Source organism: Macaca fascicularis, chromosome 4 (assembly GCF_037993035.2).
Source record: "Macaca fascicularis isolate 582-1 chromosome 4, T2T-MFA8v1.1".
NCBI lineage: Eukaryota > Metazoa > Chordata > Mammalia > Primates > Cercopithecidae > Macaca > Macaca fascicularis.
Genome location: NC_088378.1, coordinates 104,638,761 through 104,655,389, shown reverse-complemented (window position 1 = coordinate 104,655,389; position 16,629 = coordinate 104,638,761). Strand labels below are relative to the sequence as shown.

Here is a 16,629-nt window from a genome sequence, read left to right as displayed (position 1 = left end):
CACTACTTATTTTTCTAGTTGATTTACAGAGGACCCAGAGCAACCTATACGGCTAGTGCCATCCTGCTAACCAGTGCAAAAGAAGGCTTGCACTCAGTCTGAAGCTGCGAAATGGAAGTTAATCGCTGCAGTGCCTGACTCTTGCTAGTGCTGTTCACCCACAATCTATCACTTGGTCCGTCGCTGCACCTCTTGCAATGGGTCAAAAAATCAAAGAAAGCTACATCGAAGTAAACCGTTCAGATGAAAATGGGTTCCAGTTACTCTTAACATCCAATGTTTACTCTTGGCACATTTTCCTTCTTGATGTTCTGCCATAAAAAGTCGGAAGTACCTCACAATTATTTTAACTTTACAATCATTTCATATTCATTCATTTCTTCACTAAATAAATTTGCAAACAGTGAGCACATGTAGAGGAACAAACAAGGTATATGATACAGGGCCCCTTCCCACAGTGAGTTTACAATTACCCACCTTCACATAACATCACTATGTCAACGTTTTTGAAATGTTTACTTAATATCAATATGAAGCATTTTATATGAGACATTTTTTATGAAGCCAGCTCTTTAATGTTAAAAGTTAAATTTTGTTGGCTGAATTATAACTTAATGATCCTAACATAAATATACATGGTAATAATTTTAGGCTATTCACTTTTATTTCATGCAGAGAGCCTAATACAAAAGCCTCTAGACTCCAGTCCTGGCTGAGAGTCTGTAAAATGAGGACGACACTCTCTTACTTGACAATCTGGAAGTTGGGAAGAAGAGTTTAGCTGAAAAATTTAGGAAAAAATTAAAATCACTCTGCAAAAAATATTATTATTCCTGGTCCACACCAATATTATAAACTGGAATGAAATTCATCTGCCATGTTTTGGTTCGCAAGTGGAAATGTACAGTTAGGGTAATTTGCTTTCCCAGGTAACATCTTCTATTAAATCAGCAAAGGTCTATCAAAGTGCACGGTGGTACTCACAACAGGTCCCACACGGCCAAGCTCTCCAGGGAGTCCTGCTGTCCCAGGAGGACCCTGAAGGCAACAAATCAAAGCAAATGGTCATTTATGAATATTTTTACAATCTATCATACATGATATCAAATATGATAAATAATAGAATTACATTTCTGTATTAGCTTTGGTTTCCAGTGACACAATCACTCATTTGACCAAACTTCAATTATTTAAGACAAAGCAGAAATTTCCTAAATTAATAAACGTTTTGTTTAGCAGAATAAGGGTGTTATCCTTAGTAACCACCCAAGATCTTGTAGGTAGAACACTATAAACACCACTGAGTAGACTGTTAGTAGGAGAATAAGGTGGGGATTTGAGAAATAGGACATTTTTATAGACTGTGTAAAAATAAATGATGAAGTGATACTTACAGGGGGTCCAGGAATACCACGGCCCTAAAAGAGTACAATAAAAATGTTTACAGCATGATGTTTATACTTAGTATAAATATGAATGTAGACATAACTCAGCTAAAATAAACCATAAACTCTATTACTAAAAATGATGCTCATTCTAAAGAAAGTACTGAATAAAGAAAAGCAAACACGGCTCTGCTTCTAAAGGAAGCAGAAGCTTATTTCAGCTCCTCAAACATTCCTTTGATGTCTACGCTAACTGGGATTTTTCCAAATTTTTTTTTTAAGGAAATCAAAGTAAAGAAGCCTTCCATGCCTGCCCTCAGGAGAACTTACCGTAACTCACAAAGAGGTGCATCACAACGGGAGAGTTTACAGATTTTATTCATTCGTAGCGTTTTATAGGAAACCTACATTAAAAGCATTCTAGTTCTACAATCTACAAGAAATTATGTTTAGAATTTCCCCAAACAAACTTTCAGCACAGAGAGGCAGGGACAAAAAAGGGTCAGAAACACACCTCCCTTTCGAAAGGTTAGGCTATATTTTCAGACACTAAATCCAGTAGATATTGAAAATAAAATGGTGTCACTCCTGAAGTAACCTACAATGGGATGCTAATTTAATATGTTATATTTGATTTTTAAGCTAGTCATTCTATTCTATTATTCACATTTATATCTCTTTAGCAACACCAAACTTTATACAACCAAGGATTGAACCACATCTTATTCATCTTCCTAGCCCCAACTCCTAGCACAGGGCCTAGCATATAACAAAATCTAATAATATGCTTGTTGAAATTAAAACTGAATATCAGCCGCCTAGATCTCTATTCTCTCTCTTTAATTTCCAAGTTCAATTTTTTCCCCTTGGGATTTCTCATTATTCTTTTCTCTCCTACTTGGGCTAGAATAGCTTTTATTCACAGCTGTCTGTGATATGATATTCATGTTAGCTTTTCATTCCAGACTTGCTTTTCTAAAATATGCGTATACCAAGCATCCCATGGAATCAATGCACTGATAATGATATTATTATTTCTAATTAGTCGGGCAGGCAAAACAAGCAAGAACTTCACATGGCCAGTATGTTTTAATAATCAGTGGGATTTTAAAAGGCATTGCTGGAAAAATGACTCCAGTTTGAACACTTTAATACATAGGCCAATTCAGGAAATAAGTGTTATGCTTGAAAACACCAAAGTCATCAATAAGTTATTTCATTATCAGAAACCTAGATGTTCAACAAATTTCACTAAACAAAAAAGGCATCTCTGTAAGATGTTGAGATTAAGAGCTGAGTTGAAAAATATGGGCGAAAGGCCAACAAGCTGTTCACTTCTGAAAATAGGCTTATAACAGAAAAGATGACATGCTGAAATATGGTAAAGAAAATAGCACAAATAGGAAAACAGAAGAAAAAATACAGGTTAATGACAAGAGTAAAAGTGGAACAAAGAGCACAATAGATAGGAAAAGCAGCCTAAGAACCTAGTCCTCTTATATATACAAATAACACAAACCTGCCACACTGTGCAAATATAGAAAAAGACTAGTCAAAGAATCAGGCAAGTGATAATATCTGTTTAGTTGATATTTCCTTAGAGATAAAACCAGCTGTGAAGAATGTGGTGTGATACCATGGTCTAAACATTGAATACTTAGATTTGCTCTTGTTATGCAAGAAGTGTTTTCTATCATTGCAGGTAAAGAGGGAATTGTCTACTGGAAAATACCACCTACAAATAGAATAGATATTTTCTACTGTACATTCAAACTTCTCTAAAATTTTTCCACTCACAGTAGGAATGCTTACCATACCAGATGTCATCAACTTATTTGTCATGTATATTATGCAGAAAACTACACCTAAAGATTTCACAATGGCAGAATTTTACCTAAAGATAAGACATTTTCAATTCTGTAGCTTTACTTCTACTTACTGGAAATCCACGAGATCCAGGCACACCAGGTTCTCCCTAAAAATAAAAATAGTTTCATTGTACTGACATTTCATAACATGAATATGTAATCATGAAGACTGCATAAATATTGAAAGCATTAAAACACCCCATTATGGTGTTTTTATTTTTTTTTAATTTCCAACTTTTATTTTATGTTCAGGGGTACATGTACAGGATATGCAGGTTTGTTACTTAGGTAAACAGGTACCATGGTGGTTTGCTGCACAGATCAACCCCATCACCCAGGTATTAAGCCTAGCATCCACTGGCTAGTCTTCCTGATGCTCTCCCTCCACCCACCCTCTATTTTCTGACAGGTCCCTGTGTGTGTTGTTCCCCTCCATGTGTCCACGTGTTCTTTTTATTCAGTTCCCCCTTATAAGTGAGAACATGCAGTATTTGGTTTGCTGTTCTGCATTAGTTTGCTGAAAATAATGGCTTCCAGCTCCATCCATGTCCCTGCAAAGGACATGATCTTATTCCTTTTTATGGCTGCATAGTATTCCGTATCATAGTGTTTTTAAACACAATTTTAGTTGAACAAGTGCATTTTAGATGCTTCATAACTTAATGTTAGTTGGCTTGCAAACACTACAATAAAAATATACTTCCGCATTTTCATACTAGCAATTAATACCAGATGGCTAACTTACTTTTTGTCCCTTTGGCCCAACGGAGCCAGGGGATCCATCAGGTCCTGTTAATCCCTAACAGAGCAAGACGATGATGTTAGAATTATCATAACATCCTTAGGCAAACCACTAAGTAGAAAACTTTCATTTTATTTCTTAATCATCTACAAGATGGTTACATATGTATGATGCAAATATTTATAACAAAATAACCTTACTATAGTCTTACTCAAAAGTAAAGATTAACACAAGGTCTACGTGTTGTGGTTATTTCTTATTGATAAGTTGTATCATATTCCTAACTTCTTGCTAATTGCATTGTTTATCACAGGGTTCAATAATTTAGTGTTTTTTGTCTCTGCTTTGAAAAAAAAAGCAACATAGCAATTACAATGCTGTAACAGCTAAGACTGGTAGGTCTTGGTTCTGTCATTTACTCAGGTTTATTTACCTCCTTTACTTCATTTATGAAACAAAAATACTATGTATCTCTCTACAGGACAAAAATCTGTGTCTACATTACGACAATGTCTTGGAAGTCAATAAAATATTTCCTCAATGGGAATTAAACAGAAACAATTTCATTATTGCCTTATAGCCACTAACAGGCAATGACAATTGCTTATCAAAGAATATTAATTCTTAAAGTAGAAACATTTGAAAGCATACATGTTTCTACATTATTTTTCTTAGTAAAAATAGCTATAATTAAGTATATACGTTCATGTATGCCACTCGGTATGTAAAATTTAAGCCTATTATTATAAATCACATTTATAATTATCATATTTAATACTAAAGCAGTTATTAAATACATATTCTAAATATTCTCATTTTCCCTACTAGTACTTACTTTATCATCATCCTCAACATAAAACATGTATTAAAGAATGATAATATCACGTGTATACAAGAATTTTCACATTTGGTAAAGATACATTTCTACTTTTAATTTTTTTCTTTGCTCTTTGACACTTTTGGATGCTGTCATTTACAATGTAATCTTGAAATTATACCTTCCTAAAGATAAACATGATATATATGTGTGTACATATACATACATGCCTATATAAGTATCTTATAAACCCTTTCTATTATCAAGATTTTGAAGAAGACCCAAACAATATTAATTGAGAGAGGGATCTCTTGAAAAATATGAAAGTTGTACTTAAAAATGGATGACCAAAATTCATATTTAGTCTGTCATGGTCCGAATAAACATCCATAAAATTTCTTCACATAATTCATATAGAAAACTAGTTCACTGGCTACCATTTTTACGTTTCTCTACATCAATTAATTTTCCTAACAATGTCACAGAGTGAATCAAAGCAAGTAGAAAAAAAAGAGTTGAAAATGTTAATTACTGGAAATTTACCAAAGAAGAAAAATATTAAACACACACAAAAGAACTTCTGACAGACTGCCTTTGATTTTCAATAGCCCTAGTCTAATTACAACACTGTAATTTGGGAACAAACCTCAACATTATTAATTGCTAAGCACCTATGGTAATGAAATATTTGCTTTGGCATTTCACAAACAAACCATACATCCAGGAGCACTCTCTGGACGCACATATGGCATGTAAATTTTATAAACCTCTGGGCATATTTAACAAATTGAACCTCTGACTCTCATTTACTGCATTAAACCCTCCAAAGACCAATTCTGGTCAACTTTCATACACACAATCAACTAACACTCTTCAACCTGTGACTGGAATAACTGACAAGATTGGAGGACAGTTACTATTAAGCAGAACCAAGTAAATAGTGGGATAACCTGGAAGCTGTCTTCAGGTTATTTCATATTAAAAACATCCTCCATAAGACATGCTAAACTATGTCAATCACTGGAAAGTTCTCTGAACTAAGTTGAAAATGGATTCTGGTGTCAGATGTTACAGTGACACATGTTATGAAATAACTATGCAGAAAACCATAAGCTCCATGAGGACAAGAATCACATGTGCATTACAGTTCTAACATGTTGCCCTGGCGTCTAACCACTCACGACATGATTACCGCATACAATAAGTTTAAGGAGGCCTTCCAAGTGGAAGGATATTACACTTGTTCCTCCACATCGTCTTTGTATTCAGCTCAAATCCTGATCCTACCCTTGGCAGCTGTAGAATCATGGGCAAGGTCCCTAACTGCACAGTGTTCTAGACGCTGTTCCTCATGGAGAAAAAGTCCTACAAACAAACAAACCAAAATCTAGGTATTAACCACAGCGCTGTATTTCTTGTCCTCATCACATTTCTTCAATGACTGAATATTTGCACCTACACTGATCTTTCAGAATAATTTCTTAATAACTCACAATTCTAGTTATAAAGTATTTGCCACAGATAATAGTTGCATACATTCAGAGAATACAAAAGACCTGTAACCTCTGCCTGTAAAAATTATCATGGTTTAGCTATAATTCTTATACTTTATTCTAATTCCTCTTCTGCTTATCTCAAATAGGTGGTATAAGAAAGAATAAAATACTGTTCTTAAAGGTCTCTCTGAGCATGTCACAACAAATAGTACATATAAAAATATCTCTATTTGGCCGGGCGTGGTGGCTCATGCCTGTAATCCCCGCACTTTGGGAGGCCAAATGAGGTCAGGAGATGGAGACCGTCCTGGCTAACACGGGGAAATCCCGTCTCTACTAAAAATATGAACAAAAAAAATTAGCCGGGCGTGGTGGCTGGCACCTGTAGTCCCAACTACTTGGGAGGCTGAGGCAGGAGAATGGCGTGAATCCGGGAGGCGGAAGTTGCAGTGAGCCGAGATCGCGCCACTGCACTCCAGCCTGGGCGACAGAGCGAGACTCCATCTCAATCAATCAATCAATCAATCAATCAATCAAATCTCTATTAATATAATTGCTGACAACAGCACAGTTGTCCTAAGGTTAGAACCAAGTTCTGTCTTATCTAATTTTATCTGTCCATAAGCCCCCCCCCCAAAAAAATCAACTTAACCTGAAAAAAGGGCAGATTTGAGTTGAAATACACAGACCATACACATAACACATACATAATTTTCAAAATCCAGTTTGCAATAAAACCTCCTAATTCTTATTTCAAAGAAATAAAAGAAGAAAACATTACCAGTAGCGGAAAAAAGTGCCTTCATATGAATGTTCATACAGACAAACTTCTATATATGATAATATTGAAGCTGACTGTGTTCTGAACTTCATGTTACTGTTTGGCAGAGAATACCAGTCCTCAATGGAGATTTCCTTCCAGCATTCTGACAGCTCAGCTGGTAGGACTCAAGGCATACTTCTACAAGCATGACTGCTATGACTCATTTACATTTTCTGCCAAAAATCCATTCAACATAGGATAATGAACACTGAACAGGGTTCCTTTCTGATCCTTTCAACCATCATCCAATTAACCATTTTTTAACATTATCAAAAAATAAGCCTTGTAATGACCCAAAGAGCAGAAGACGAAATGATTCAAGGTTTAAAGTCCTACCAGCACACTCAGGTTCATTTACCAAGAAAGGACTGTTGAAGGTCTCCTACTTACTTAGCTCCCCTATGGCCAAGGAAAATCAAATAGCAAATTCTGATCAAATTACTGAGTTTCATTACTCTCAAAGATGTCCATTCTCAATTTAGAATAAAATATTTTTTTAATGTCAAATGAGTCAAAGAGTGGAATAAGAAAACTTTTCACTTCCAGATGTCTCATGTGGCCTCAATTCAAAAGTCAGGGAATATAAAACATGCCAATATTTATAAATAATTATAAAATATCAATTACAAATGGCTGTTATTATCCATATCATTCTTCTTGATTGGTGACTTAGGTACTAAAATTTCACTATCACTTTTTCTCTCTATTCTTGCTATTCTCTCTCATCTATTTGCATGAGGCAGAATTGCCTGAGGAGTCTAAAAATCAAGACATCTGGACTATTTTGCTATCTTAGCTACTAAATAACTCTAGTTCTCTGAGGAAGCCACTTGTTTTCATAATTATTCAGTTTCTTTATCTATGGAAAGTAATATTAGACCAATCTACTTTCCAGGTTATTGTGGGTTAAGAGAAATATTTGTGGCAGTGCTTGAGGAAAAAGTTCTATGTAAATGCAAATAGTATAGTTAATTTTTCCCTGAGATCTAGAAAATGCCTAAAATACTGGCACATACATGGATTTCCTTTTTCCTCCCTTTTCCTCTCTTTCTCTTTTGCTTTCTTCTCCTGTCTCAGCAGACTAAATGGGCTCATCATTTTCTCCCTGAGGTCAAAGTTCAATAATTTAAGACAGCTTATTCTTTTATGTCTTTTAATATTTGAAATCTAGTTTATGCTGCACTGTGGGTCTGCAAATACAGACAAAGAAAAAGTTACTTGAAATTGTTTTCTATGTTGTACTTCTAAAAATTTCACAGCACTTTCATTTGTTTATCCAAAATTTCTGTTAGAGTGGGGAAATTACTTTATAAGCAAAACCAAGGATTGTCTTTATGACACCATGGTATAAGGTAAAGAGAAGAATTTGTTGAGCAAGCTACAAAACCATGACTGAATTGGGGGACAGGTAAGTCTAACTTTCTGTCTGACATTATATTGCAGCTTAATAGCAAGACAAGCATTCAGATGACCCATTTACACTTCAATTACCAAAATAAATTTTTGAAATACAAAATAAATATTTTATTTACCAAAATAATATTTTTAATTTAGTCAGAAATTTTCTTTTCATCCAAGACTAAAGGCTGATTGAAATTTCGAAGGAATATAGAAATAAATTCAAGCTACATTAGGCTACCAGCTTGTTCAGTAGCCTTGCATTTATCAGACTCTTTTTATTATGGTATGAAAATTTCAAGTAATTATCAATGTTCTAAAGAGTTTGACTGCCAACAAGTTATATTATTTCAGTTCATATTACATTATACAAACACTCTTTTGAGATTTAGGTTTTACTATCCAAATATTAGTCCTTGGGTGCCTCCTGTACTGCTAATTTGCATACACAGAAAGTTCAAACTAGGGGCTTTGAAATGTAAACCAAGATCCATTTCCTAAAATACTATGTGGTGAAACCCTGTCTCTACTAAAAATACAAAAATTAGCTGGGCATGGTGGAGGGCACCTGTAATCCCAGCTACTCAGGAGGCTGGAGGCTGAGGCAGGAGAATCGCTTGAACCCGGGAGGCAGAGGTTGCAGTGAGTTGAGATCGCGCCATTGCACTCCAGCTTGGGCGACAAGAGCAAAACTTCGTCTCAAAAAAAAAAAAAAAAAAAAAAAAAAAACAACAAAACAAAAAACCACTAAATAGTATAGACACAGTATAAACAGACACCTTCATTATGGGAATCCTGACAAAGAAAGCACACCTTAATAACAGTAAAAATCCGATTATTTATTTTTCTTTCAAAATGAAGGATCTGTCTTAAACTGTAGTCAAAAATTCTTGGAAATCATAATTATAGGTTTTCAGGTGCTTTCTTTCATTTGGAAAAGTCCTTAGTTTTTGGAAAACACATAAAGTGGTAACTTGGAGAATAACTTGAGTGATGCACCATGGTGCTCTCTAAGAACAGACGCCATTTCTTACTTCACTTTGTATTCCAGGGACAAAGTCAAGGACTGGTCTGTAGTGGGTCCTCATTACACATCGTTAGAATGCATGGAAAGAGGCTGAGAATCCTGAAGTCATTTGACTGTGAAGAAGTATTATTTAGTGTTAGGTTTACCGTATAACTCAGCATTTGATGGAGATGTGGATAAACTGGAGAAAGCTTGCTAGTTCCATGCAATCCTAGCCAGCTCATTTCTGCCAGTAATGCCAGCCAGGAAAACTCCATGGAAAGACGAAAAGCTAGTTTTGAATTTCTAAATTCAAAACTAGTTTTTTTTTTTTTAGTTTCTTATCTGATGATACGTGTTTTCTTGCCCGCCCCATCCCCCCGCACATCCCCACTCACTTCAAGTGCATCTTTCTCTTTCACATTCCTTGGGATTTAGGGGTGCTCCGGCCCTTTGCCTACCTGCAGGCTCTTTTCCTAAATTAATGCAGGGAGTGCCAATGAAAGAGCAAGGGCGAAGGCTGGCTTCCAGGAGCCTGCCACTGGACTCACAGCAGGTAAGCCGACGCCAGTACAATCTACTGCCATCGTACCGCTCTGCCCGCAGTGGGGCTGAGAGTTCACAATGTGCACTGTGAGGTCACGGTTAGAGACAGGAAGCCGGTATCCGCTGCTGTTTTCTAAGACGAGGAAATGCCAACGCCTCCTAGAGAGAGGTATCCTCACCTTCACAAGTGCTTTTGCAAAAGCTGCCAGCTCCTCCATCAGTCAGGCGCTAGCAGGAGGCCAAGTTTAGAGCCACAGCGCATTCTCTCTCTCTTTCTCTCGCTCTCTCTCTCTCTCTCTCACACACACACACACACACACACTTATGCATACCCACCACACATCCCAGGCTGGGCGCCCTCCCAGCACTCGCCTACTCACATCAGCGCCAGGTGTGCCAGGCTTGCCTGGAGCTCCTGGCTTTCCCGGTTCACCTGCAGGACCCTGAGCAGGGGGAGAGGGGTGCGGGGGCAGGAGAGAAAAAAGGTGCAAAGTTGAGACCCTTCAGACACAGGAAGCTGCAAAACACGTCTAAAGGAAGGAAGTGGAGCGCCATTTGCTCCAATCAACTTACCGGGGGACCCGGGGGACCCTTAGGACCTCGGTCACCCTGGAAGGGTAAGAGAAAAAGAGAGAGCTGTCTATGAGCGGGATAGGCTGGGGACCCCACTGGGACAATCCCAGGAGAGCTCACTAGACGGATGGGGATGGTGTAAGGGTCAAACGTGGAGGTTCATGACCAACAGGGACACCTCTCCCTCCAAAAATCCCCGGGCTCCTAGGATTCAACCCCCAACTCTCACCCATGTCCGATCCTGCCTTTAAGTGGGGTGGCAGGAAGGGGAGACCCTGGTCCTCTCTAAAAACCCACAGGAGCCCTGGGAAAAGAATAGGAAAGGGCAGGACCGGGGAACAGAGGTGGCCTGGAGATAGAAACTTACGTCGATGCCGTCTATGCCCGGAACTCCAGGGGGGCCCGGAGGCCCTGGAGGACCCTGCTCGCCGGGGGGACCTCTCTGGCAAAAATAGCAGACATAGGTTAGTGGAGCACATCAGGCAACAGGGAGCAACTGAGCGCGGTGCCCTGAAGCCCCCGCCTCCCTCGGGTAAAAGACACCTTCCAGAGGAGGCCGGGTTTTTGAAATCCAACACAAAAATGTCTCAGACCTCCAAGCAAGCGCAGCTTTGGTCTCCGCCATACTCTAATGAGCTAAACTGTGGAGCTAGAGCAGGATTGACGCCCTCAAAGTTGGGGGAGGCTTCACTGGATCTCACCTCTGCAGAGTGCATGAAACCCAGGAGGAGTTGTGGAAAAGGGAGGGTCTAACGCCTTTTTATCCTGAAAAGGATTCAAAAATGAAAATGGGGCTCATTCGATACCTCGATTTATCAGTCATTGCAGGTCAGTGTTTTGGCCAGAATGGAGCAGCCAAGAACAGAGACTCCACACCAGGATCTTTGTCCAGTAGAATGGGGAGGTGGGGGGTATGCTTGAGGAAAAGATTTGGGAGGATTAGGGCACGGCAGCCTTGAGACCAGTGCCTGGTCTCATTTCAGTTTTACCTGCAGTGACACCCCCTCAGTTCCTTGAATTAGGTCTTTGCATCTCGCTTCAAAATTACACCAAATTTCAGACTGACTCTAGGACGTGACCCCTTTTATCGCTTGCAAACAGCTACGTTTCGATGGTGCTAGAAGGTATACCGACGTCTGAAATAGCATAAACGTGTTGCTTGGGGAATGTGGGGCTTTTTTTTTTTTTTTTTTTTAACCCTTCTGAATTAAAAAAAGAAAAAGAAGAAAGACTCTTTCATCAAGGAAAACTTTGTTTTTCTAAACTCCAACGACCAAACAGGTTACAATGGAGTCTTTGTAAGTGAAACCTCAAACCTCAGCTGGGCTTATGCGCCCCCGCCGGGTCCTCCCCCGCGCAGGAGGCGGGAGGCGCTGCAGGCTTTTGGAAACTGCTGAAATGCTGATGGGAGCCAGGGCCACCCGGTTCCATGCTGGAGCCGCCTGCACCGCTAGCAGGACTCGGGGTTTAGCGCAGCTACCGTGGGCTGGAGGAGCGGGAGAGGGAGCCTGCCTGGATTCCCGCCTTTTCCAGCAAGGCCTGCTCTTGACAGTGACCAGGAGGTGGGGCGGGGTGGGGGGGGGGGGGCGGGATGAGGTGGGGGAAGTAAGAAGTAATAACAGGCTAAGAATTAAACCTCGGTCTCGAGTCACCTATTCAGCGCCAGAACCTGCAGAGGGGAGGATCCAGGTGGGGGAGGAGCCCCCTTCCTAGACCAGGGGTCATCTAGGGCTCTGGACTTCGATAGGACTCCAGCAGGTGCTCAAGGCTGGAGGAAGCGCGGGTCTAAGAGCCCTGAGGATGCTCCGCGCCTTCCTCATAGCTCCCCCGACCGCTGCGCCCCCACCTGTCCTCGTGTGCGCTTGAAAAATGCAAACACTTCCTGTCCCCAGCTTACCTCGTCGGTGGTCTGGCTGGGCTGGAGAAGAAAAGATGGGGAGAAAGTGAGAAAAGCACCCCTCAAACTCGCTCGCAACTTACTTGAGCCGCGCACAAGCAGAGCCCTGACAGCAGCAGCCCCAGGGCCCCGCGGTCCCGCGCAGTCCTGGCCATGCCCGCCGCCCTCCGCTAATCCCTTGGCCCGGCTCTGCAGCCTGCTTCCCCTCTAGGCTTCCAGACCCGCCACTAGCATAGGTGGCACTTCGTCTCTGCAGAAAAAGCACCCCCGGGAGTAGCGGTTGCCTAGGTGTCCAGGCCCGGGAGGCGCACGTTCCCCCTGTTTATGAATGGCCCCGAAGAGGGTCCTGGGATTGGAGGAGAGCTAGGGGGCAGGGGAGGACGGATAGAATGACAACAGTCGCCCTTAACCCCTTCCCTGCCGCCGCACAGGCAAGGCCTGAACACGCAGCTCTGCCTCCATCCCATCTACCCCAGTGCAGCTTCTGGCTGTCCTCGGAGCCTTCCCGGGTGGCCTATGCCAGCGTTGGCCAGTAGACCTCAAGTGGTCTTGGATATGTTTGAGAGTGAGGGAGGAGGGTCCGTAAGCCGCCAAAGGGAGAACCACACACCCGCAGGTGGTTTCTACCTGCCAGGCTGCAGGTGGTTTCTATTCACCAGGTCGAAAGTATGACCTGTGCTTCCCTAATATTTCTGTAGTCAGTACAGCAAAGCACAGGCTCTCTCAGGGAAAGAGAGTGGGGAGGAGGGGTCCTGGGGAGGTGGCAAGATGGGAAAGTGGTGAGGTGGAGAGGGTTGAGCTGGGTAGACGTGGCCTTTGCAGGTAGTCAGGGGACTCACCGTTATTCTGGCTGGCAGTTCATGGCAAGTTTCTCTCCTGGGCCGCAGGGGGTCACAATGGATCAGCATCCATTGAAGTTCAAACTGGAGAAAGGTAGTAGACAGTCAGGTAAGGTTTTCTGGACGACTGAAGCTGGTCATTCAAGAGAGAGATAAGTTTATACCTGTGGTCTAATTGTTAAATAATTGGAAATCAACTGGAACTGGTTGAGCACACTGGACCAGGACTCTTGCTTTTCCTTGAATACAAGTTTTCTAATGAAAATGGGTTGGAAGCCTTTCACAAGTTTCTCTGATTATTAGGTATAGATGTCTTTAGCTTTGAATTATTTCAGCATACCCCTAGCCTGGAAATAGACCACCAGCACTGACTTTCTATTTCTGTTCTGATGACAATCTCAAGAAGTAGATCCTATTAAAATGAGATTCAGAGAGAACAGAAACTGTTCAAGTCACAAACCAATAAATGTCAGAGTCTGGGTTGAAACCCAGGGCTATTGAACTCTACAGGGAATATATGCTCTAAGATTTTAGACAGGAGCTTAGAGACAGACAGAAAAAAAAAAGTGGCAATCAGAAGGACAAGTAGAAGAAAAAAGATCTAGTCTTGGAAAAAATTTGCACACTGGAGAAGATATTCTCCATGGAGTGGTCACAGCTTAAAATGGAAATTTAAGGACTGAAGATGAAGGTAGTGAGAAGGAAATATAAGACTCAGGAGAAAAAGATTTAAAATATTTAATTTTATATAATCTTATTCATTGGTTGAAATAGATGTAACTTTCTAGACACTTGAAATCCAAATGTGTCCTGACAACTTCTTACATTGTTAGCAGGTGTTACAGGATAAAAAAGAGGGTAACAGGAAACAGAGCTAGGAAAGTGTTGCCAGGTCTGAATCTGAAAAGATCCTCAGGTAACAAGGCAAAAAAATTAAAATGTCATATCCCATAGGAAGCCTATAGCCATGCACCATGCTGGTATCTCTTAATTAAGGAGCTTTCTGGCTAGGCATTTCAAATTGGATCCATATTTCTTTGTCATTGATGTTATCAAATGTCTGGGTAACCGTCCAGGTCCTAGATCTAAGCATCACTTCTTTTCTTTCGTGCAATAGAGATTTCCATGTCACCCCACCTGCCAAATGGATTCTAGAGCTCCTAAATCTAGAGTGAAATTACGTGTTTTTTGTTCACTGTTTTGGAATCATCCAGAGTTGAGATCACTGGACAGAAGATCAAAATTGGAGAGACAATGAAGAATGAAGTCTTTCCTTCCTATCAACAGAGGAAGGGAAAGATTAACAAAAGGAAGTTTTGGCTAACCAGAAAACCTATACCTTTTGTTTAGATAGTTCATTAAAGCAAATGTGAAGTAATTCATTAAACTGTTTTCTCAAATATGTAATTCTCTCTGGATAAACTGGTATACCTGTTTAAATATGCGAGTTGCAATTGTGGCACAGGATAATGAGGAAATGAAATTTAATTCATCTGTGTATACAGGCTGGGTTGTTCAGAGTGCCACATAGATCAAGAGTTTCTGAACACATCTGCACATCCACATAAACACCACCTACGCACTAATAATCGTCTATACAACAACCATTTTTTGGCATGAAATATGAATTCCAATTTGCATGCTAATTATTTTGAAGGAAGATTGGCAGAGTGCCTTGGTAAAAGTCACTTTCGTTATACATGTAAAATGCTGATTTTCACACATTTCTCATTTTCGTACCTGGAATCATTCTTCTCTTTGAACACTCACTGACAAAATATATGTGAAAAATAATTTAGTCCTTTTGGCTCGTGTGAGTGCAGTGGTGTTTACAACTAATTTAGTCCTTTAGTCAACATTTGTGATGTCCCAATAGAAGTCAAACACCAAGGAAACATTCTAGTGAAACCAAATATATTCCCCTCTCCACAGTGGGTTTATAATTTGCAAGACAAGAAAAATACAAGTAAATAAATAAATAAGTTTGTTTTAAATCTACTAAACAGAACATAAAATGCCCTAGCAAAAGCCATCCTTCTCAACATAAAATGTTATTCCATTGTTTTCTTTTCTTTTTTTTTTTAAGACAAAGTTTTGCTCTGTCACCAGGTTGGAGTGCAGTGGCGCAATCTTGGCTCACCACAACCTCCACCTGCTGGGTTCAGGCGATTCTTCTGCCTCAGCCTCCTGAGTAGCTGGGACTACAGGCGCGTGCCACCACATCCAGCTAATTTTTGTATTTTTAGTAGAGACAGGATTTCACTATGTTGGCCAGGATGGACTCGATCTCTTGACATCTTGATCCACCCGCCGTGGCCTCCCAAAGTGCTGGGATTATAGGTGTGAGCCACCACATCTGGCCTATTCAATTATTTTCTATAGGACAATGTAAAGGTATAATTCAATCCTCAAGGTTACAATAATGGTCAGCTGACAACACATTTAAGCAAGGAATTTTGGCCCCAACTCTCTGTTCTTTTACCAAGGTTAATGATTTCTACTTATTTTGCCAGGTTGTTAAGAAAGATTAATAAGGTATTTAAGCCCTTCATAAGAACTAAACAAAAACTAACTGCAGACAACTATCTTTTCCTCCTGAGAGAAAATGTTAACGACTATGAAACTTGGCTCATTGTTAATGAGATTGGCACAAGGTTTGATTTTTGCAAACTGAATTATGATTAAATTTTACAACTATAAAACACCAAAAAAACTAGCTCTTTAATAGGACAGATGTTTCATTAAGCTTTTGTCTTCAGTGACAACAAAGATTTAAAGGAACACTTGTATTCTCAGATCTCATCTTTCCTTTCAGTTTATGACCAAATGTTTGTTAATATCATCATAAAAGACCTCCTCCAAGTGAAGCTTCCTGATTACTGAGCAGGAGGCTCTCAGCTGCCTCAAAATTAGAAAATTTTCCTAATTCTATGTAGACTAAACCATGCTGTTCCAGACATAGTGCTAGGGATGTAGGCAGCACTCATATTTAACTCAACACTGGATCATACCAAAGACTACAGCAGAATCGTGAAAGGAGAAAGCAGTAGACTTGGAGTTAGCAGACCTGAGGCATGCTTATTTATTTATTCAACATATTTTCATATAACACATTCATGTGCTTTGCGATAGACACCATGAAAGACACAAAAATGTCTAGCATGTAAGGCAGTAGCTAAGCATAAAATGTTTTGATGATAAATACTATAGCAGTGGAGATGACAGAAGTATTTTTCTGG

General features: G+C 39.9%; 1 protein-coding gene across 6 annotated transcripts in view; it reads right to left on the bottom strand.

Moving 5' to 3' along the window:
- Window positions 1-16,629, bottom strand: part of COL9A1 (collagen type IX alpha 1 chain) — a 175,929-nt gene that overhangs the window by 55,184 nt on the left and 104,116 nt on the right. For 4 of the 6 annotated variants that reach the window (XM_065543867.2, XM_065543869.2, XM_015449246.3 and 1 more), the window contains 9 exons: window positions 13,391-13,474; window positions 12,552-12,572; window positions 11,022-11,096; window positions 10,655-10,690; window positions 10,462-10,524; window positions 3,999-4,052; window positions 3,325-3,360; window positions 1,395-1,418; window positions 985-1,038 (listed from right to left, as the gene is read on the bottom strand). In XM_065543867.2, the coding sequence (XP_065399939.1) occupies window positions 985-1,038; window positions 1,395-1,418; window positions 3,325-3,360; window positions 3,999-4,052; window positions 10,462-10,524; window positions 10,655-10,690; window positions 11,022-11,096; window positions 12,552-12,572; window positions 13,391-13,474 (447 nt within the window). Of the gene's footprint in view, window positions 1-984; window positions 1,039-1,394; window positions 1,419-3,324; window positions 3,361-3,998; window positions 4,053-10,461; window positions 10,525-10,654; window positions 10,691-11,021; window positions 11,097-12,551; window positions 12,573-12,634; window positions 12,852-13,390; window positions 13,475-16,629 lie in introns of those variants that run through there. The other 2 variants (XM_005552607.4, XM_074037707.1) reach the window with 1 other exon arrangement.